General features: G+C 51.6%; 1 protein-coding gene across 1 annotated transcript in view; it reads right to left on the bottom strand.

Moving 5' to 3' along the window:
- Positions 1–3398: 3398 nt before the first annotated feature.
- Positions 3399–23199, bottom strand: part of LOC140916839 (probable cation-transporting ATPase 13A4) — a 62856-nt gene continuing 43055 nt past the window's right edge. The window contains exons 18-30 of the mRNA XM_073358725.1: positions 20673–20797; positions 18529–18692; positions 17211–17333; positions 16769–16848; positions 15420–15462; positions 14668–14777; positions 13230–13326; positions 12201–12273; positions 10274–10448; positions 9272–9492; positions 7430–7518; positions 5683–5763; positions 3399–3620 (exon numbers count right to left, since the gene is read on the bottom strand). Coding sequence (XP_073214826.1) covers positions 3399–3620; positions 5683–5763; positions 7430–7518; positions 9272–9492; positions 10274–10448; positions 12201–12273; positions 13230–13326; positions 14668–14777; positions 15420–15462; positions 16769–16848; positions 17211–17333; positions 18529–18692; positions 20673–20797 — 1603 coding nt within the window. The remainder of the gene's footprint in view (positions 3621–5682; positions 5764–7429; positions 7519–9271; positions 9493–10273; positions 10449–12200; positions 12274–13229; positions 13327–14667; positions 14778–15419; positions 15463–16768; positions 16849–17210; positions 17334–18528; positions 18693–20672; positions 20798–23199) is intronic.

The following is a 23199-nucleotide window of genomic DNA, read 5'->3' as shown; positions in this document are numbered from 1 at the left end:
CAGTGACAGTCGGGCAATTTTTCCTCACACCCCCTGACCAAGGCACTCTGTCGATAGAACATTTTCAGTGTAGACGTAGGCTGGATGTGAGGACACAGCGAGAGGTCCGAATCAAAGATGACACCCAGGTTCTGGGCCTGAGTGACGGGCCAGGTGGTGGTGGGTGATAAAGGAGGTATCAGGGAGGGTTTAGGGTGTGTGGGGAGATTAGGGGCTGTGGTTTAGCTACGCTGAGCTTGAGCTCAGATATACGTGAGGGGTGTTAGAGCGACAGGCCGAGATTTTAGTCTGGACCGAAGGAGACAGGTGTGGAGAAAAGAGAGAGATCCGGGCACTGTCAGCATAGAGATGGTAGTTAAATTTGTGTTTGCAGGTGTGATTATGCAGTGAGAAGGGGACCCAGGCAGAGCCCTAAGGAATCTCCACAGAGGGTCTGTCTGCACTGGGTTCCAGCTTGAGCAGACCTACCCAAACTAGCTATGATAACAAGCGGAAGGAGCAGTAGGAGAAGAACCAAGATGAGTCAGAATCCTGGAACGCAAGGAAGGACAACATTTCGAGAAGAGCATCAGCAGCAGTGTTCAAGTCGGCTTGCCCGTCAAGGAGGATGAGGATTAAGTACTACTTCTGAGGTTGGGCTAGGAAGAATTCTCAGAACAGACTTTGGTGAGAGTGGTTTCAGGATGTGCCGGGTTGAAAGCCAAACTGGAGAGGGCTATGATGGAGAACACACGCACACTCATGCTCAAGTGTTCCTTTTAGAATGAAAATGGCTTTTCAATGTTTCAGATATATCAGTGTGAAAAATTCCTAGTCTCCTGAAGCGTCACAGAGAATGACAATATGCAGGGTGTGAAACCACATGAATCAGTGAACAAAATCCCTCTTCTGTTGACTATTTTATCAGCTTTGTTGCCCAGCCCAAGAGAGCTGGAGGAGGGGAGCAAGGCTGGGTGGGAACACTTGGGAGCCTGGGAGACCAGCACCTGGTCATTGGAAGCCTGCTGTAGTCCATAGAACGGGATACTTAATTTGCAAATCTCAGCAATTTTATTAGATTTTGGTTTTTTAGAAAATGGAAATCCCAGAAACACGCACTAATCAAGGAGAGACTATCTGGAGTCAATGTTTTAATATCTGGAAAATAGATTTTAATTTGAAAATAAAGTGCAGTCTCATACTACAGCTATATCATTTAAAAGAACAGCAAGAGTAAGAGCATTTGTGAGCATTATTAGAGATGGGCCTGACCCAGATTCCCGATCCAACCTCCAAACACAGAGATGGGGTATGACTCTGCGTTGCCCTAAGGTCCCTTTACGTTACTCTGGCAATGTAAAGAGGTGCTGAAGGCCTCCAATCTCCCCTTGGAGATTCTCATAGACTCATGGGGTCTGTCTATACTGCAATTAGCCACCCGTGGCCGGCCCATGCCAGATGACGCGGGGTCGCGGGGCTCAGACTTAAGTGCAGTGTACACGCTGGGGCTTGGCCTGCAGCCCACGCTCTGGGGCCCTCTCACCTCACAGGGACATGTACACCGCAATAAAACAGCCCCTTAGCCTGAGCGCCGCGAGCCCGAGTCAGCTAGCACGGGCCAGCCGCGGGATTCCACAGGCGTCACTTGACCACTGTATTTGGGGGGGGGCAAAGCACGCAGATGTGCACATTGAAGCCGGTTCCCTTGGCTCACTGGCGCTCTCCCCCCGCCTGCCGTGGTACCCGGGCTGCCGGTGCTGGAGGGGACGGAACAGCTTAACAGGGGGGCCCCAGGTGCTGCTGGCAGCCACTCAGGCACCGGCTGCTGCAGCCATGTCGCCGCTCTGGTGCTGCTGGGGCCACCTCCCTGTTGGGGCTGCTGCTGCCGCCAAGGGGACGCCACCTGATGGGCTCCTGCTTCCCCCCCCCATCCCATCCCCTTCTCTTCCCCATCCCCTCCCCCTTCCTCTCCCCTCTGTCCTCTCCCCCAGCCCACCCCCCCTTCCCCATTGTCTCTTCCCCCCACACCACCCTAACCCCTGCTCTGCCCCCCCACCCCGTGGGCACTCACCATTATACAGGAAACAGGGGGGCACTAGGACCGCTCCACCCCCTCTGCTCCCCACAAGCCGAAATGTGCTGTGGGGGAGGTGCAGCGTGGGAAGGACAGAGCCCCTCTTCTCACCCCCTCCCACCCCCGGCAGGCCGAGCAAAGCAAGCCCTGCAGGGCAGGTTGGCACTTGTAGAAATGGGGTGGGGGGAGTGGTACATGACCCCATGTAAACCCCCCACACCTCGCTTCTGTTTGGGGGGGGCAATGCCTCCCCCCACCTCCTCCAAACTACATCCATGTGGGTTTTTAATTGCAGTGTAGACGTAACCATAGATGTCAAGGCCAGAAGGGAACGTCAGGATTTCATAGGATCCTCTAGGCTGCCTCCTGCACGTTGCAGGCCACAGAACCTCACCCCCCTCCCCACTCCTGTGATAGGCCCCTGACCCTGGTTGAGTTGCGGAAGTCCTCAACGATGTTAAAGATTCTCCGTGTGAGCCAGCTCCCGGGCAGCAGAAAGCTGGTAGAATAGCTCTGCACTGTCCCTGTTGCAGCCTGGCTGGGTGATTCTTGGAGGGGGCTCGGGCTCTGTTGGCTGTCTAAGCCCCCGAGTGGGCCATGTGCAGCTCAGGCAAAAATCGGAGCAGCTGTGAGGCTGCTCTAACATACTGCAGGGGTGAGCCAGGGCCAGAAAAGCTTCCTTTGGTCCCTCCAACTCTGTTCCCACCCTGAGTGCATCTCAGCCTGGGTGGGTCATCGGGTCCCCGGTTTGGGATCTGAGCTTACCGCTCCAGTCTACCACCGTGATGGGCTGAATCCAAACACCCTGAACTGCTGGGATCCAGATTTCCAACCCCCAAGCTTCCATGACAGCTCAGACCAGGCCAGGACTCGGGGAGACCTTGTGTGGCAGCAGGAGGCCGCAGAAGCTGGGAGCTAGGGAACCAGAGGGTCTGTCTGTGTCCAGCCTCAACAAAGAGCTGAGTTCTGCATGCTCTCTGAGGGGCACTGCGGGCAGGAGCGTTGGCTCTGCTCATTACCAAGATAAGGCCCTGGCCTGCGCCGTGGCTGAGGACTCCTCTGACTTACCCCGGTGCCAGCAGCCACAGCTCGCTGGGGCAGTGCCCGCAACCTGGGCTGCCGGAGGGGGAAACCGTGTACTGGCTCTGTGCCACCAGAGCCAGATTTAGGGCCACGTTATGCTTCTGGTGTGTCACAAAGCGACCCTGGCATGGGGAATGTGGGCCCAGAAGTTCAGCCAGGTGTGGGGATTCGGCCAATCCCAGCTCTAGCCTTACATCTTTCAGGCCTACTCCTTTCATGGCCAGCTGCAGCCTTTTCCTGGGCATCTGCCCTGCCACTTCCTTCAGACCATATCCTCATTGCTTTCAAACACTGGATTCCTGTAAGCTACCCTGTTGTCCTCCACTGGTATCATCCTGGACTCTGAGAAGACGGTTTCGTTCAGAGGAGGCCAGGCTGAGTCCTGCTCCAGCATCCTTTGCAGCCTCTTGTAAAGGCTCTTGGACTGGTACTGGAAGCATTTTTTGAGCAGCATCCAGAGGGCTCTGTTTTCAATGACCGCCTCCTGCAAGAGTAAGGGCCAAGAGTGAACTACTGACAAGACTAGAGCATGGCTTTCCCCCTTCTACCACAGGACAGGCTTGGTACAAGGAGTGGGAAAGCAACTCTCCCACCCTGTCCTGCTGATACACATCACCTCACAAACCCTGGGCTGTCCACTTCAAACCCTCAGCTCTAACGCTCCTGTCGCTAGTTACACCCTAGCAACCCCACTCAAACCACTGGGCCTTCACAGCTCTGAAAATCAGTCCAAGGTACTGAGGGCTTCTGGCAATGTGGTGGATGGTGCTTCACTCCACACTGCCTTATTACTGGAAGGTGAGAGAGGAGTTCATCTCTCGATGTTCATTCAGTCCTGGGTCCCTTGGGGTAGCTGCCAGCAATGGGTGCCAAGCAGGGCCATTGATCCACTAGGATCTGGAGGGGGATCACCAGTGCTGCTCACATGGGCTTCCCAGCATCCACTGCCGGTACACCATTTGGCTACTGTTGACTTGGGATAGAATCGAAGCAGTGACCTAAAGAGTAAAGGTTCCCGTGATCAACACCCTGAACCATCCTCTCTGCACACAGGCAGGTGTATTTCCTTTAACAAACTCTGTGTGGCTCCAAGGAGCTGGGAACTCTTCAATACCCCATAGGTCTAAATTCAAGCTGCAACTCGCCTCCCTTCCCCACCAGCTTCACTGACCTGCTTCATTGCCATGCAGCCAGTGTGGGGGGGGGAAAGGAAAGAGGGTCCAGCATGGAAATAAGCCAGAGCCACATTGTCTCTACAGAGGAGGAATCTCATGCTTTCTGCATGCACACAATTAACTTCTGCTGCTGTAAACCAGAAGGGATCGCCAGTCTATGAATAATTCACATAAACAGCTTCCCTGAGAAGCTAAGTTGGGGGGTTTCTGGTCAAAGCCCACTCTGGATGATCACATTCAAACCTATCTAGGTGGCCTCTGCAGTTTCTGCAGGATATGGTGTTCTTCACCGCCTGCCCTACACCGCTCTCTGCAGTGTCTCTGCAGCTCGTGAAGCTGTTGCTGGATGTGTCCATGGTGGGCAAATGGAAAGTTACTCACTAGTAACCAGTAGTTGCTTAAGGACATTGCCCCATGCCTACCTCTGGGCACAAGCCGCCTTCTGGAGGAACCAGCCCGCTGGGGCTGCGTCCCTCCTTGTGGATATGATCAGTCAGGTGTGACTTCTCAATGAGAGCTGCCTCCCTTCCATCCACTAATCTGCAGCATTTGAGTGGAAAACTCTGCAGATGAGGAAGAAAATCCAAACCCTTCTCTGGCCCTGAAAGATGGGCCAGCACCCAGCAGACGCAGTGGTCCCAGTGCCGGCAGCTCATCTCATGGGGAAAGGTGCTGAGGCTGGCATGCAGCAGCCTACTGCCAGGTTTGGACATTTGGATCCCAGTGAGCGCTGCTTTTCTAGATGTTCCCGTGCTTGGTTGAGCCGGGGCAGGGACCTCTGCCATATGGGAGTGATATGCAGAGCTAACACCCTGGGAAAAGCATCCTTCCCCAGAACGCACTGTGGAGTTTTGGGAGCCGGTTGGGCTCCCTCTGCAGAAAGAGCCCTGCCGATAAGCTACTGCAGGGAGGGGAAGAATGAAATTCTTAGCAGCACGGGAGTCCCCCACATCTGGTGCCTGACCTGCCCAGTGCCGGATGCCAGGGATATAGTCCATAATTAGCCAATTGGGCACTGTGGTGCATAGGCCAGGATAGCAGAGGAGGTGGAGGGAGTACACAGTTCCTCTTGACCCCTGTAGTAGTAAATGTGCCCCCCAAGCCCAGGGCTGCTGTCGGCTGTTCCTAGCAGCCCTACCCGCGTGAGACTGTTGGTTATGAACGGGCCCATCTACAGACACAGCATTTGGCACTATGAGCCTGTGTAGCCGCGAATGCCACCTCCAATTCCACCGTGCAACCGAGTCCTTCCTTTCACCCCTTGTAAAAGTGTTTGCCATTAATTCTGCAAGTGACAAGGGAGTGGGGAGTGTCCAGACCCATTCTGCTATCTGGACAATCTTAAAGGTGAAATTAAACACAGGCTCTCACCTCTACAACAAAGGACACAGCAAATGTGACCAGCAGCATTATCACCATGGAGATTCTCCAGAAGGTGGGGGTGCACACGAGCTGGGAGAAAGGGAGATGGAAGCCAGTCAGCAATGTGTGTGCACCTGCAAGCATTTGTGTGAGCTGACATCATCAGAGCACAGCATCCTTGTTTGGCTGGATGTAGTAGCCACTACCTGCTGAGCTGACGGAGGTGAGCTTGCCCTCTAGCATGATGAAACCCTCATAAAGAAGAACTGAAATAGCCTTTAATCTCATGACTCAGCAGAGAAAATAGAGCTGCAGCTTTGCAACAGGAAATCTAATTTCTCTCTTTCTTTTTTAAAGACCAAGAGCGAAAGAGAGGTCATTCCCGCTCCGAATCCAGATCCAAACTTCCCAAAGGTTGGGTGTCTTGGAATCTCTGGTGTTGGCTCAACTCATTTGAGGACTGGAGCCCAGATCCAAAGTATGGATTGGTGCTTTCACCCAGAGTTTGGGTTCCCACGTTTTTCTATTTTTCCTCACCAAAGATTAAGGCTTTATCTATGATGTAAACTAAATTCCTCTCTTCCAAGCAGATTCGAATAAGATTGCTGTCATGACCATTCTTCCCAGAGCCAGTTTTAGTCTGTTACAGCAGCGATGGTGAGAATGTGTTACTGTGGGTATGGAACTACCTGGGATAATGCTTCCTTTAAAGTGCCAGCCAGTGGCTGATTCTGTTAACTGTAGCTGTCCAGTTACAACATGCTCTGCTTGCTGGGAGTTGCTCTGGAGGGAGAGGCATTTTCAGCATGGCTGGTTGGTAAGGAGCAGTGAAATCTCAGATCTGTTTCCTGCATGTCCCTATTTCCTGATGCAGTTACTGTAGCCCGGACATTGCTATCTGAACTCAAATGCTGCTTTAGTGCACTGTGGGCTCGGCCATGGTAGACTCTGGACTGTGAGCATGTGCCACACGTTAGACTACTGTTGGGTTTTCACGACTGTGACTCTGGTGTTGGTGCAAGGCGCTTGCCGGCAGCCCCAGGGAATGCCGTCCTCTCTCTGCTTGCAGAGCAGGGCCAGCATGGACGGCAGCCGTGCAAGCTTCCACACCCCGCCCCCGCCCCATGCTTTAACACTGACCTGGTGTGGCCACCTCCAGGTGTACCCAGTCCACAAGGACACCGATTGAGGTGGGTTTGATAATGTAGACACCTCTCCGGTAGGGACTGGACCGAACAATACACGTAGGTCTCTATCCAGCTATCAGGTGGTAAGAGTGCCCAGATCCAAGCTGGTTTCAGTCTGGCAACATAGAGGTGACCGAATGCATATACCCAGAGCCCCAGGAACTGCTCGGTCCTTCTCATCTGACTCAACCCTACTTTAAACTTAGCGTGGCTTCAGACTTACTGGAACACCCAGTGAGACTCTGTGCCTGATGTCAGAGGTGATCCTAGTGCAGACTGTTAATGAAATACCGTATGCAGTGGTGTTGTAACCATGCCAGTCCCAAGGTTTTAGAGGGACAAGGTGGGGGTTGTAATATCTGTTATTGGACCAACTTCTGTTGGTGAGGGAGACAAGCTTTCGACCTCACCTCACCCAGACCTGAGGAAGAGCTCTGCATAAGCTCAAAAGCCTGTCTCTCTCTCACCAATAGAAGCTGGTCCAATAAAGGATATGACCTCACCCATCCGGGGTCTCTAATGAAACACGGGGTTAGAGCACAGAGAACACGTCCTGACATGATACTTACATCCAGCTGTGAGTAGAGACCGTCAGTGTCGGCAAACACAAAGAAGACACAGATGCCCAGCTGTGCTGCTAGCACAAGTACAAATATGTCTAAGGGACAAGAGCAGTCAGGTGAAACAATGTGGCTGTGAGCGTCCTCAGCTGCTCACATGCACTCCTGAGTACCTCCCCCATCATTTACCATGCCATGCCAAACTTCACTGAAAACTGGGAAGAGTTTGGAGCAAAAGGAAAATAAACCCAGTAAAAGAAACCCAGCATTGGTCAGTCAAGGGCACACATGCGAGGCTGAGACAAGCCTTACATATATAGGTTTTAAGGCCAGAAGGGACCACTGTGATCTAATCTGACCTCCTGCATCACAGAGGCCAGAGAACCTCACCCAGTGATTCCTGGATCGAGCCCGGTAACTTGTGCTTAGAAAGAAATCTAGGGTGAAATCCTGCTCCTGTTGAAGTCAACGGGAGTTTTGCCATTGACTTTCATGGAACCCAGGACATCACTTCTGATCTTAATTAAAGACTGTAAGTGACAGAGAATCTATCACATCCCTAGGTAAGGTATTCTAGGGGTGAATTACCCTCCCTGTTAAAGTGTGCCCCTTATTTCTAGTCTGAATGAGTCTGTTGTCAGCTTCCAGCCACTGGATCTTGCTTTGCTTTTGTGTGCTGGACTGAGAAGCCCTCTGCTATCAGAAATCTCTTCAGGCAGGTACTTGCAATCACAATCAAGTCACCTCTTAACCATCTTGTGGAGAAATGTGATGCTCACGCCCTTCCCCGCCAGTGCCCCTATCAAAGAGCCAGACATGCAGTCCTCACTCTGGGTTAATTCAACCCTAAAGCAAGAAAAATTCCAAGAGAGTTTTGCCTGATTGGGAACATTAGGACCAGCCCCTCAGAAAGGATTATCAACCCAATGAACACCTCCCATTGCAGTCGTCGGGGCTGGACCCGCTGAGCATTTCCTGGTGGAATCTCACAGAGGTGAGGAAGGGAGAGCTGTGCTGCAAGGCGAAGACCTAGACAGCTTCCTAGGTTTTCTTCATTTCTGACTTCTGGTCGGGCCTTGTGAGCGGCCAGCTGGGGGCTCAGGAGTGCTTTCTCCCAGGTGGGCACCAGAGGCCATCAGAGCGCACTCCCAGACAGAGCCAGGGACTTTCTCTTTTTCAATTTGTCTTTGTGGGGGCCAGGCAGTGAGTTAATAGGCAGTCAGCTCTGGATTCTTATTACTATTCTGGCCCTTGACTGGGTGATGTTCTGGTTTTGGTTTAGTTTTCCTTTCGGATGGGCCCAGACTAAAGCCCTGAATCCTAATCCTCTCAGACACTGGTTTATCAACATGCTTCAGGGAGCACAGGCCTTCTTAGAGATACCCAAAGCAAAGGCTGGTGGGTAGCAGGCACTTTAATTCTGGTTCTTCTCTTTTTGACGTGTGTGTCTGATCCACATTAGCCTTGGAAAGGCCGCCCACCCCACCAGCCAACCAGACACCAAATACCATTTGTTTGTAGTTTGTTTCATACCAGTTCAGGGGAGCTGATAAACAGGCTGCCCTTTTCTAGATTCCTGTCTTACTGAAATGCACCCCAGTCACCAGCTCAGATCCTGAGCATCAAAGATCCACAAAGCCTGGGCCAAATTCTGAGAGGTGCTGAGCTCCAGGAACCATTGTAGCCATGCGTCTCAATCAGTTAGATGCTTTTGAAAAATTGTTGGTCCCCTATTTTTGAAATGTTGGCCAGCAAAGCTGTTGCCAAGGTGTTTCCTAGTGAGCTGGCTTTCTCGGGCTCTGAGCCAGGCCATGCTCTGCCTGTCGCACACAATCAGTGCATTGTACTCACAGTTAGTGTATACGGGCTGCCGGAAAGGCTTTCCCTTGGAGAACACCAGTGCTACCATGAGGCAGTTGATGGTGCTGAGGAGCCAAACTGTGGTGTTTTCATAGCTCTTGTAGCCATTGTCCACCCCCTCTCTGCCATCTGCATGCTCCATCCCGGTGAAGCTGATGGTGGCAGCGGAGGAAGAATTCTCCACATGGCTTTTATTCCCGCTGAGGCAGGCACTGCGAAGGAGGAGGCCTTGTGGTCAGTAATGGCAGCTGGCAAGGCTGTACCAGCCTCCAACTGGGACTCCCAGAGCGTTCTCAGTCACTAATGAATGGGCCTCCGGCAGCTCTGAGAAGGAGGTACCTTTTGTTATCCCGACTTTACAGATGAGGAAGCTGAGGCAGGGAGAGGGGAATTGACCTGCCCAACAGTGATGCAATGGCAGAGGTGGCAGTAGATCCCCAGTCTCCTGACACCCAATGCCTGGGTGCAAACCACTAGACCACACTTGCCCTTCCCAGATCTTTGCCATCAGTTGTAATGGGACCCAGGCGGCATATTGACATTTCCATGGAACCAAACAGGAACCTTGGCAGCAGTAACTACTGCCCAGATACTCTTTCTTTTGCTATTAGAAATTGTACCCAAGTGATCTAGAATTCCTGGACTATGCGTAACACACCAGGGCCAATGACTCGTTCAAGGAAAACCCCAGCCAGTCTCCACCAGCCTCCTCAGTGTGGCTGCCGAAGCAGACGCACGCAGAGTGAGTCTGAGCGCTGTGATGAACGTCATCAGGTGTTCACCCTCCCCTTGCCCCACCTGGCCTAGCAGTACTTGTGCTCTGGGAGCTCACTCTCTGGTCTCTCCTGCTCGACCGTCCTGCTGTGAGTTCAGCAGCAGCTATATTACACATAATTACTCCTCTGGGGCTGGGCCTAGCCCAGTTCCCAAGCTTGTCAATAGCTACATGTACGCCAGCCCCATTGTGTTTGGAGTCCTGAGCACGGGGCTTACCTGTAGATGTTGTGCTGAGTGTACCAGGGCTGCTTCTGGACGGTCACAAAGCCAAAAACCTGCATGCACAGACTGAACAGGATGTTCAGGACCACGGACAGCAGCAAGGGGGGGGAGATCAGCTGGCCCGGAGGCCTGTATGGGACCAGCTTTGGGTAGGCACCGTTCAAACTCACTGATAGAAGAATGGGGTTTTTTTTACTAGTACATCCAAGATACCAGCAGCTTAACACTATATTATCAGCCATTTAGGGTTAATTAACAGCATCTGACATCTGTGAAGTTATTTTGGAAAAATCCCAGGCCTGCTGTTCCCCTCCTGGGCACACTGGGGGCTAGCTTGGCTTCAGGGGAGTTACTCCTGATTTACCCTAGCATCAGGGAGAGGAAAAGCTCAGGGGAATATCCTGATGCCAAGCAGGGGGTTCATAGCAAGGAAGCTCTCATCAGGCACCAAGAGTCATGGCTGGCACTTTTAAAACTGATGTAATCGCGGTCTTTCCCCAGCTCTCTGAACCTCACCACGTGCAGAGCACTGCTGTCTGCCTTCACACACACACAAAGCACTGCAGGCCTAGCCCCCCGTCCTTACTCTCCGTGTTCTTCGAGCTCCCTAGGGATTTACTCTTGTCTGTCTCAAACTTGTCTTTCTCTTTTCCCTTCTCTCTTATCTAGCACTGGTTTCCGCCTTCCACCAGCGGTGCCCAGCTTTCTACTCCACTGCTTCTGACATCTGGCACGTCCTTATTGCACGTCTCTGCCTTAGCTCTCCGAACCATTTTCAACCTTAAACGAAAACCTCTTTCCTGCCTGGCCTCTTTTTTAGATCTGTGCGTCCACAGTGTTAGATCTTATGATGTAAATATGTAATCCTGGTCTTTAAATGTGGAGAGTGCTATGGAGAAAATTCATAGTAAAGCTGTCTTGTTTGTCTACAGTGGCAAGATAGAGCAGAGGAGAGTGTATCCATGAGGCTATTCCTTCCCCCACTTTCCCTTCTAACGTTACACTCACCTCTTTAATGCACAACGGCAATGCGCTGTATGGGCATTCAGTTTATTATATGCTGTATTATGAGTGGCCATCAGCTGCAGACCCATTCTCTCCCATACAGGCTTTTATGGAGCTGACTTGTTACAGCTGTTGCAGTGAATTATAGTGACAAGAGCCAGATCTCGGAACAAGCTGTGAATCCCCAAAGGGGTTCTAAACAAATCTGTTGGGCCACCCAGTGCTGGGTTCTACATGGTCACGCTGGCTGCTTGCACAAAGATTTTACTCTTTGGTCCCAGGGATTTTAACCTGTATCAAGGAGCGAACAAGCTTCTCTGATTGCAGTTGAACTGGGGACTTTGACCTTACCCCACTGGTTATGGCTTACTATCGGGCCCTCCCGCAGTGTACCCCTATGCTCTTTCACTTCCGCATGGCTTCCTCTGTAACTGCTGCCCCTGGGATCTTCCAGCCTTACCTCATGAGTAGAGAAGGCCCTGAGTTTCCTTTCCACCTCAAGTTTCTCTGCACGAGCTGCTGTTGTCTCTCTCCCATAATGACAGGTTCCAGAGTAGCAGCCGTGTTAGTCTGTATTCGCAAAAAGAAAAGGGGTACTTGTGGCACCTTAGAGACTAGTCTCTAAGGTGCCACAAGTACCCCTTTTCTTTTTTCTCTCCCATAAGGAATTCTCCTAGGTACTGAGAGTCACTCCAGATCTGGCTGCCTATCAGCCCAGCCCCGAGGATTTCCCATCTGCTCACAACCCTTTTCTCTTATTGCGCGGTAAGCCCTCTCTGCTGATTTAAATATACTGTATTCACTGCAGGGTAGCTTTCTTTTTCTTTTTCAGTGTGCAGGATTATACACATCCAGGGGGAGGAAATTAGCTGAGATCTATTCTCACACCGACACAAAAGGTGACTATGGAGCTTACTTGTTATACCAATTACAGTGGTAAGAGCCAGATCTTGGAATAGAAATTGGTAATTCCCAAAGGAGTTTAGTTGCTGAAAGGAGAAACAAAAAGAAAACAGAAATCAGACATTTGCCTTAGGGTGGTTTGTTTCATAAACCCACAGTGTTTCCATAGGGCTAATAATCTGCAGTTTGTTCTGAAAGCCTTGGGAATGCTATTCAGCCAGATAATCCGACAAAGGGGGTATTCACCCATGAAAGCTTATGCTCTGATACGTCTGTTAGTCTATAAGGTGCCACAGGACTCTTTGCCGCTTCTACAGATCTAGACTAACACGGCTCCCCCTCTGATGCTAGCCAGATAACGTGCACCATGAGTGACAGTCCTTCCAACAGAGGCACAGTCGCAGAGCTTGCACTAAATACAATCGTTTTGTGCATGGACATTGTGCAGGCTAATGATCCTTCCAGCTCATTCAAAAAAATGAAGAGAGACTGATCTGAAGGGGCAAGTTCTTTTCTTGATACCAGATGATTTCTGAATGCAAATCCCTCCTCACTAAATGGGAAGGCTCCATCCAAAGGCAATTTAGGGCGCCCTGGCATTAATAGCCAATGCACCCTTTTAACAGCTGAAAAGTTTCCCTGTGCTCATCTGCCAAAGTACCTCTCTCCTCTCCTACAGCCCCCCCTCTGCAAGTAATCCCTTAGCCTCTCTTCTCACCCTCCATCTCCTACGCACATGCCTTTGCCTGAGATAGCATGCTGCATCTTTCTTTCTGTGTGTGCATTTGTCCGGCTCTGCTTTGGGCCTGGCCCTTCTCCCTCTGAACTCAGTGGCAAAAGTCGCTCCATTTTACAGATGCGGAGACTGAGGCACAGAGCAGATCAGCAACTTGCCATAGGTCACACAAGGAGTCTGTGGCTCAGCTGGGAGAAGAAACCAGCTCTCCTGGCTGTGTCTTGGCCATTAGACCCTCCTCCCCCTCTACGGGAGCAGTGGCCTGCTTCTGTTCTAACTGACAAACTCCCGGTCCCAGAGCCATACCCAGTAAAGCAGGAGAACACCAAGATACTGGATGGTGCTGTACAGTGCCATGTACTTAAACATGCAGAATGAAGTGACAAGAGCAGCGCGACCTTGCCTGTGGCGGAAGAGAAAAGATGATACTGATTAGAGGATGGCGGGGGGGCGGGGAGTGCAGCTTTCCTCAGTCCTTTGAAAGTCGGGTTGAACAGCAGTGCATGAGTTATGGGATGATGAATCCCTGACAAATTATCGCCTGGGCCTGCACTTCTTAATCAGAATTCGGTAGCAATGAATTCCTTTGCCGCAATGCTGCTCTGCAGCAATAGGAAGTGACCCTGCTACACCCGACTCATGGGAGCAGTCCTGATGCCGGTCGCCTCAAGACACTGGCTAGCTAATGTTTATAAAGTGCATTGAAAATGTAAAGTGTGCTGGGGGTGCGAAGAGTTCTCAGTAAGGCAACAATACACCAGGGGGCTCTTCCCTGAGCTTTTCAAATCAATGGAGGAACACGGCTGTCTCAGCTGCGTGAAACCAGGGCCCTGGCCTTCCGACAATGAAACCCAGTAGCTCATCAATTTCAAGTGCAAACAAAGCAGAGGAGTGTTCTGGGAGGCAGCAAGCCTATTAGTTAGAGCAGTACCCTAGCAGTCAGGACTCCTGGGTTCTATTCCCAACTTTCCTACTAGCTCACTGTGTTGTGTAGATACAAATCCTGTCTCTTTAAGCTGTGGTGGGTGGGTTGTTGGAAAAGGCTCTAGGCAGAAGCTCTACAATAAAGCAGCAGAGAGAGAAGTGCTAAGGATAACACTGTTTCCCTTATTCTGATAAAGATCCTTGTTCAATGTCGGAAGAAAGTGACTTGTTCTGTGATCCTTGACCTTTGTCACATGATATGTGTAGCCTTGGGCAACTGATTTAGAGCCCAGTCCTGCTTCCCTTTGCTTCAACAGGAGCAGGATCTAGTCCATAACTTCCATACCCTGGTTTTCCAATCAGTACAATGGGGATAATGTTATTTCCCTACCTTGCAGGGCATTGCAAGGGTTCATTATGAGCTTTGAGATCCTCAGGGGATGGCACCGCAAGGTGTTATTTTGTTAGCTGTTTGCACAGTGTGGCAAGGCCCTGTGATGGAGGACACTATAGCAGTGCCCAGATTTAGCACAACAGACACGTGTGTCTCTTTCTATAGCTCCTTCTTCTTCTTCCTAGTTCCCTGGCACTGAACCCATTCTTAGCCACATGCTCCACAGCTGTGGCAGGCCTCCCGCTTCGCGGCTGTGAGGAAATGAATAGTCCTTGTAGTGAAAGCTGTTCTCTTAGACAGGAGCAGTGCAAAGCGCATCCTCAGGGCCATGGAGTTTGATGTATGTTCTGCTGTGAAAGCCCAGCTGTAATGTGGGACAGGAACCAATTTCTCTGCGATAGCAGTGTGCGAAGAGCCTGTGCTCACCTGATCAGCTCGGGCACACACTCTATGTTGGGGGTTCGGGACGTGAAAGGCGAAGCCACCGACGCCTCCTGCTCAGACAATGATATCCCAGCATGGGCCATTTTCAAAGCCTGAAATACACAGCGCTGGTCAGTACCCTCCTGCCGGCAATGCACACTGACTGGCCAGCCAGCCCGCCAATCAACGCCATCCGTGTACTCTACGGGGGCACCGGGAGCCAGCCAGTGTCACCCCAGAAGTGCCCAATACAGGCTGGTGATGGGGCATGGCCAGTCCCTCTGGGAGATGCTCTAACGCATCTCCTTTGTCCCCTCCTATGGCATGTCAGCTGTATCTTCCAGCTGCCTTCCCTGGCATACACCAGGACATAGGAGCGGGAACCAGAGGTGTGGGGGGTGCTGCAGCACCCCTGGGGTCCCAGTTGCTGTCCCCATGCACCCAGGGTCTCAGTTGATGTCCCGCATGCCCCGGGTTCCGGCTGCCAGCCCTGTGTGCCTGGAGTCCTGGCCTCAGCTCATTGGCTTTTAGGGGAGATGGGATTGGTCTCAAAGGCCCTAATTCTGTAACAAGCTCCACCTGTGGATGGCTCTGGTCCCTGGGTGGAACTCACTGAAGGATCATGGCCTAAGTCCGCTGTCCTTAATGCAGCTGCTCTGTGGAGAACTTGCTTCTCCAGGGCTACTAAATCTGGAGTATTTCCCTGGCACTGAAATGCGCTTCTCAAACAATGTTTAAGTTGGGTTTCCACTCACCCCACAGTCATTGGCTCCGTCTCCGCACATGCCCACAAAGTAACTGCAAACCAAACCAAACAGCATTTCAGCACGGGCAAAAGGGAGCCCTGTAGCGAGTGGGGGGGTTAGTTTAATGTTTTGATGGAAAGGGCTGCAAGGACTTGCAGGGCTGGAACCCAGGTCTGCTGGCTCCTGGGTGGCTGTGATGTCTACACCACCTCCTGACAGTGTGGGGACATAAGGAATAGCAGCTGGTAAGCCCTACGGGTTCTACCACTGGATGCCCCACCCACAGAGATCCTGGCTGGTGGAGCCTGCCACATTCCCTGACTGGCCCAGGCACGCTATTTAAGGCCTAGGGAAAACTGCCGGAGGCTGCCTTGGCTACTAGGCAGAGCACTGGCTTGCTGCTGCGAACAGCCTGCGGTGCACTCCTGACACCTTGCCTAGCTCCTGGTCCTGGTGCCCTGCTCCATTCCTGACATCTCGCCCTTCCTAGCTTCCCCTAATCCCACTTTGGCTGGCTCCCTTGGCTAACCCAGTGTGGCTCCTCGACCTTCACGCTGACCTGATCCTACACCGTGCCACCCGCATGGACTGCTGCTTCTGGCCTGGACCGTGTACCCTGAACTCAGACCATGTCCTCTCCAGCCTAGGCCCTGTCCTTGACCCGCCCGCCTCCCATAACTGGGGTCCTGACAGGAGCTACATTAGTGTAAGTTATTCTTTATGTTTCATTGGAAAAGTCCCAGCTGGCAGGCTGGGTGACTGAAATACGTCATGCCCAGGATTCTGGATTTTGTGTGCTCCTGAACTGGACTCACCTCAGCTGTCTATACTGAAGATTTTCTGAAATTCTCCCAGTTCCTCTAGTGCTGGTGCAGACTGAGCCTAGCTGCTTGTTCCACTGTGTTCTCTAACCCCAAAATAGGTCTTGGTGAGAGAGAGGTGAAAATGCCACCAGCATCAGCAGAGCTGCAACTCGGGGAGATTTCCCTAAATCTTGTGTGTAGGCGACAAGCTCCTCTTTTTCTTGCCAGTGAAGCAGCAGGACACATGTGAGATGGGTGAGACCACAGGAAAGTCTGAGTGCGGGACATGTTATGTTTTGGGCTGCCCAGCCTGCTAGCTGGGACTATAAGGCTATCACAGACCCCCTCAGTGGCTCTTCTTTAATGTGCTTAGGGGAAATATTTTCCAAGCTATATTTTCGTAGGAGACTCAGATTTGGGATTTCCTATCAGGCACACAGTTTCCAGTTCTAATTCCAAGCTGCTGGACAGGAGCTGATGATTCTCATTTGACTCCCTTCCAGCCTGTGAATTAATCCAGCACTCTGAATCTTTGAATGTTCATAAAAAACTTACTCCAACTTTTGAAACTCCTCCACCAGGCTGGATTTCTGACCTGGAGACATTCTAGCAAAAACTGTCCCATTGACCAGGAGCTGAAAGGAGAAAATGATTGAAAATCCTTTAGTGTGCTTTTTCAACTCCACTTGGTTAAGAAGTCCAGCAGTGATGAGTGTGAATAAGGAGCAGCATAAATCCTAAAACTCACTTCACATGGGACTTCTGCAGGATCTGAAAACCGAATGGGCAATGAATGAACCTGCACTGTGCCTCCGCTAAAAAGAAATCAGGGAACAAAGGACTGGCAGGTTGTTTGAGTCACCGGCTTAATCCTAAATATGCAATGGTTCAACTTAACTAGACTGTTGTGAGCAAAACAAGTCAAGAGCACTTCTAAGAATGATCTCCCCAGAATTTACTTGGAGCAGGGCCACAGTGCAAATAGCCCACAACTTACCTTCGGAAGTAAATAGCTGAAATGCTGTGTAATGACCTGGTAGGATTTTCCACTCATGGCAAAATGGTAACTGCTACGTCCAACTTCAGAGCAGAATCTTCCCCCAACTTGAATGTAAGTCTCCTATAAATCAGGCCAGAGTTATTTCCATACGATGGACTTAAAAGATGACCTAGCTGCACTCAAACCCTGGTGCTCTATTGTGTAGAGAGGAAGGATGTCCAGTGGTTAGAACACTAGACTAGGAGGTGGGAGACCTTGGTTCAGATCCCTGCTCCTCTGTGACCTTGGACCAGTCCCTTAGCCCCTCAGTTCCCCATCTGTATAATGGGGGGATAACAGTTCCTACCTGCCAGGGGTGGTGTGAAGATAAACACATGAAAGATTAGGAGGTGCTCAGATGCTAGGGGAATGGGACCAGGTAAGTAATGTAGATAGATATTGGCTCTTCTCAGGCCACAGCACTTTGGCAGTAAACTGTAGAATTAATAATACCCGATGCGGGACCTAGGATGTTAACAATGCTGCTGAAACTGGATTACAGGCAAGTGGGACCCACTCAGAACTTTGGGGACCTCTCCAAGGACACCTGCAGTCATCTTCTCCCATCCATCTACACCCAGTAACGAGCTCTGTCAAATAGGGATCCACTCCTCCAACAGTCAGTGACTCAGATTAATATTGATCTTTGGCAGGGAAAAAGACACCATCATGGGCACATGTCTTAGTGTCATTGTGTATGTGTTTTCTTACCATAATTACAACTTGTGTACGTAATTTTTTAAAACTGATTTAATCAATGTTTTACTTGCACACACAGGGATTTTCCTCTCTGCTCACCTCTGTTCCACCCCTTCTAGTCAGGGCAAGGCTGTTCCCTGCCGGGCATGCTCACAAAGTCTAAGGGCCAGCTGCACCACACAACATACCATATAAAGACACAGTCTTGAAACAGGTTTCAGCTACCATGCTGCGGTTACCAGTGGGACTGGGACAAACCTTTAACATGGCTCCTGGAAAGCCATTCTCAAGACTAGTCTAGAAGGGTTTGCAAAATCAGCGTTAACAAAGTCACATCCCAGTTCATTAAAATGGCAACACACTGAAATACGAGTAAAGCAATTTAATGATCACTTTCTCTTTAAACACTTTCCCAACACAGCATGTTCTGTAGCACAGATGGGGACTAACAGGCAGTCTCTGATGTCAGGGGTACCAGAGTAACCCCAGCGAGTTACACCAGCATCACTAAGATGGCATAGATGCCAGTGTACCATTTATTCTCCCATCACCTGAGACCTGCCCATTTAGCACTCACCAGGTTTCTGTAGCCATTCGGTTTGCTTTCTTCCAGTAGCTTCCAGGTGATGGATGCTGAGGGGGAACCTGATAGTTCGTTTGCTTCAACAAGAATCACTTGACTGGTCTGAGAAATCATGCCAGCATTTTTGGCCACAGTAACCGCTGTCTGTATGTTGTCACCTAGAAAAATCAAGTTGGGGGGGGGGGAGGTGTCATCTGCAGTTTTGTCTAATGTGGATTTTAAACCTTGAGGCTGGAGGAAATGTAAACTTTTCCCTGAATTCCATGTGATCTCACAGACTCTCGGTACCAGAGAGATTTCAATGGTTCTTCTGCATGTTTTTATAATACCGTTGCCTTCCATTCACAATGTACCGTTCATCCTAAGGATACCACAGAGCTTTACAATCCCTTTGATATACACAGAGTTCACTTTACCCACTGTCGAAACGCTGGAGTGGAAAATGGCAGTTGTTTAACAGCACAGAAAAATGGTCCACAGCCATTTTGAATGTGAATGAATTTTTCCAGCTCAGGCCTGCCTTTAAAATTAACATTTTATCTGGTCTGGATTGAATCCAGCTGAGAAAATACTAATGGATTCCCTGTCAGAAGGGGACCTATGTACCGGTTCAGCCTGGAAGAAGGTAAAAGAATTAACTGCTGAATTGTTGCTGTAACAGTGACGGAAAATTCCTCAGTTGTCCTGGCACAGCCTTAGAGTAGGCTGGGTACCAAAAAGGGGCAAAAACCAAGAAAGCACAAGCAATGTAACTGTACCATGAGAAAGCTCACTCAGTTTTTCTCCTGCCATCTAGGGTTGCCAACTTTCTAATCGCACAAAACTGAACACCCCTGTCCTGCCCATTCCCCAAGGCCCGGACCCCTGCTTGTTCCACCCCCCCCCCACCCCCGTTGCTCGCTCTCCCCCATCCTCACTCACTTTCACAGAGCTGGGGCAGGGGGTTGGGGTGTGGGAGGGGGGGTGAGGCCAGGGATGAGGGGTTTGGGGTACGGGAGAGGGTTCCGGGCTGGGGCAGAGGGGTGGGGTGCAGGGGTGTGAGGCCTCCGGCTGGGGGTACAGGCTCTGGGGTGGGGCTGGGTTTTGGGCGCAGGAAGGGTCTCCAGGCTGGGGGGCTGAGGGGTTTGGCATGCGGGAGGGAGGTGAGGGCTTCGGCTGGGGGTGCAGGCTCTGGGGTGGGGCCGGGGATGAAGGGCTTGGGGTGACGGAGGGGGCTTAGGGCTGGGGCAAGGTGTTGGAGGGATTGCGGGGAGTGGGCTCCGGGAAGGAGTTTGGGTGTGGGAGGGGATTCTGGGCTGAGGCAAGGGGTTGGGATGTGGGGTGCGTGTGTGTGCAGGGTCCCAGTGGCACTTACCGTGGCTCCCAGGAAGTGGCCACCAGGTCCCTGCAGCCCCTAGGTAGATGCGCGGCCAGTGAGGCTCCATGCGTTGCCCTTGGCCCCACAGGCGTGGCCCCCGCAGCTCCCATTGATCGCGGTTCCACCGCGGGGCACAGGCAGCCTGCGGCACCTCCCTGACCACCCACTGGCCTAGGGGCTGCAGGGACCTGGCGGCCAATTCCGAGAGCTGCGTGGAGCGAGGGCAGGCAGGGAACCTGCCTTAGCCCCAGGCCCCTGCTGTGCCATCGACTGAACTTTTAACGGCCCGGTCGGCACTGCTGACCGGAGACACCAGGGTCCCTTTTCGACCTGGAGTTAAGGTCGAAAACTGGACGCCTGGCAACCCTCCTGCCATCCCCCCACAGCACCCCGCTCTCCCACTTTCATTGCAGGACAAGGGGGACATGGGGGAGGGGAGGCAGAGAAGGGACAGAGTCATTGGCACGTTATGCAGAACCAGAGATGACAGCAAGAGGCCTGATAGCTGGGGGCAGGGAGAGAGATTCTGAGCCTAAGTCAGCCCAGCAGCTGGACTGTGGAGAAAGGGGGCCTGAGGGAGGAGGAAGCCAGGGCTCCATTAGGAGTTCAAGGGGCTGGGATAATTGTCTGAAGGGGCTGGGATGATTTTCAGGGACACACACACTGAGCCGCGACTCTAACACGGCTGCTTCCTGGGATACAATTGACTGAAAGTCACTATTTCTTCTACTCAATGCCAGTGACCAAGCCACAGCATAAAAGAATGTCCCTGTGTAGCTACCTGTGACCATAACGCTCCTGATGCGGGCAGCGCTGAGTTCTTCCAGCACAGGCTTGGTCGCTGCCTTCAGCCGATTTTCCATTATCAGAAGGCCCAGGAACGTCAGGTCAGACTCCACCTCCTCCCTGAGAATGAAGAAGACAGAGACGTGTCTTATTAATCTTTCTGGAATCGCAGTCCTGTTTATGTCAAATCAGCCTATTAGCAACATGAGGCCTATTCCAGTTCAAAATAGCTTTTTCAATTAACTAATTAGCTCTTCCAACACCCTCCTGAAGTATGTCTGTCAGTATTAGTAGATTTCAGAGGAGCAGCCGTTAGTCTGTATTTGCAAAAAGAAAAGGAGGACTTGTGCCACCTTAAAGACTAACCCATTTATTTGAGCATAAGCTTTCGTGAGCTACAATGAAGTGAGCTGTAGCTCATGAACGCTTATGCTCAAATAAATTTGTTAGTATTAGTAGAGAAGTTACCTACACCTGGAAGCTTTGCAGATCAGTGACCCTAGCTGGCACTGGTCGTATTTTGAAAGGAGACTGCCCCTTTCTCTCCCTGTTTCTCTCTGTACTTTCCTTGGTCTTGTGGCACCTTAGAGACTAACAAATTTATTTGGGCATAAGCTTTCGTGAGCTAGAACCCCCTTCATCGGATCCATGAAGTAAAAGATACAGGAGCAGGTATAAATACATGAAAGAATGTGGGTTGCTTTACCAAGTGTTAGGTCCAGTGGTGAGCTGGAGCCGGTTGGCACCGGTTTGCTAGAACTGGTTGTTAAATTTAGAAGCCCTTTTAGAACCGGTTGTCCCTCGCGGAACAAATTTAACTGGCCAAATTCTAAATTTAACCGGCCAAAAGTGGCCTTAGGCGCCGACTCCATGGGTGCTCCAGCCCGGAGGTGAGCTGAGGCGGGGGGGCACGAGGAGGGCTGCCCGTGCCGCAGCAGGTAACCCGGGGGGGGGGCACAGGGGAACCGCTCCCCACCCCAGCTCATCTCTGCCTCCCTGGCCCTGAGCGGGAAGCCGCCGCCTGCTTCTCAGCCTGCCCCGGCTTCCCGCCGAACAGCTGATTCACGGGGAGCCGGGGTGGGGAGGCAGGGAAGCAGAGCGGGGCGGTGTGTTCAGCGGAGGAGGCTGAGCGGAGGTGAGCTGGGGCCAGGTGCAGGGTGCGGAGCTGCCGATGGGTGCTCTGCACCCACCAAATTTTCCCTGTGGGTACTCCAGCCCCAGAGCACCCAGGGAGTCGGCGCCTAAGGCGCCATTTTGATGTGATCGGTGGGGGGAGCAGTTGCTCCCCCTGCTCGCCCCCTAGCTACGCTCCCCCGCCCCTAGGAGCCAGAGGGACCTGCCGGATACTTCCTGAGAGCTGCCCCAGGTAAGCACCGCCAGGAGTCCCCACCCCGCCCCACAGCAGGTCCCTCTGGCTCTTAGGGGTGGGGTGGGCACCCAGTACGGTGGCCCACGAGACCCTCCTGCCCGGTTCTGGGGGTAGTCAGGGGACAGGGGTGGATGGGGCAGGGGTCCTGGGGGGGCCGTCAAGAAACGCGGGGGGTTGGATGGGTTAGGAGTCCCAGGGGGTGGGGGTGGGCAACGACCTCCTTGTGGGGTGAGGAGGGAACCGGTTGTTAAGATTTTGGCAGCTCATCACTGGTTAGGTCAATCTAACGACATACATCAATTAACAGCAGGATACCAAGGGAGGAGAAATAACTTTTGAAGTGGCCCATTACAGACAGTTGACAAGAAGGCGTGAGTAACAGTAGGAAGACATTAGTATTGGGGATATTAAGTTGAGGTTTTGTAATGACCTAACCACTCCCAGGCTTTATTCAGGCCTAATCTGATGGTGTCTAGTTTGCAAATTAATTCCAGTTCTGCAGCTTCACGCTGGAGTCTGTTTTTGAAGTTTTTTTGTTGAAGAATTGCCACTTTGAGGTCTGTTATTGAGTGACCAGAGAGATTGAAGTGTTCTCCTACTGGTTTTTGAATGTTATGATTCCTGAAGTCACATTTGTGTCCATTTATTCTTTTGCGCAGAGACTGTCCGGTTTGGCCAATGTACATGGCAGAGGGTCATTGTTGGCACATGATGGCATCTATCACATTGGTAGATGTGCAGGTGAACGAGCCCCGGATGGTGTGGCTCATGTGGTTAGGTACTATGATGGTGTCCCTTGAATAGATATGTGGACAGAGTTGGCACTGGGGTTTGTAGCAGGGTTTGGTCCCTGGGTTCGTGTTTTTGTTGTGTGGTATGTAATTGCTGATGAGTATTTGCTTCAGGTTGGGGGGCTGTCTGTAAGCAAGGACTGGCCTGTCTCCCAAGATCTGTGAGAATGATGGGTCATCCTTCAGGATAGGTTGTAGATCCTTGATGATGCGCTGGAGAGGTTTTAGTTGGGAGCTGTAGGTGACGGCTAGTGGCGTTCTGTTACTTTCTTTGTTGGGCCTGTCTTGTAGTAGGTGACTTCTCAATACCCTTCTGGCTCTGTCAATCTGTTTCTTCACTTCAGCAGGTGGGTATTGCAGTT

This window comes from Lepidochelys kempii, chromosome 9 (assembly GCF_965140265.1).
Source record: "Lepidochelys kempii isolate rLepKem1 chromosome 9, rLepKem1.hap2, whole genome shotgun sequence".
NCBI lineage: Eukaryota > Metazoa > Chordata > Testudines > Cheloniidae > Lepidochelys > Lepidochelys kempii.
The sequence above is the reverse complement of the archived record's forward strand: the minus strand, read 5'-3'. Positions and strand labels throughout refer to the sequence as shown.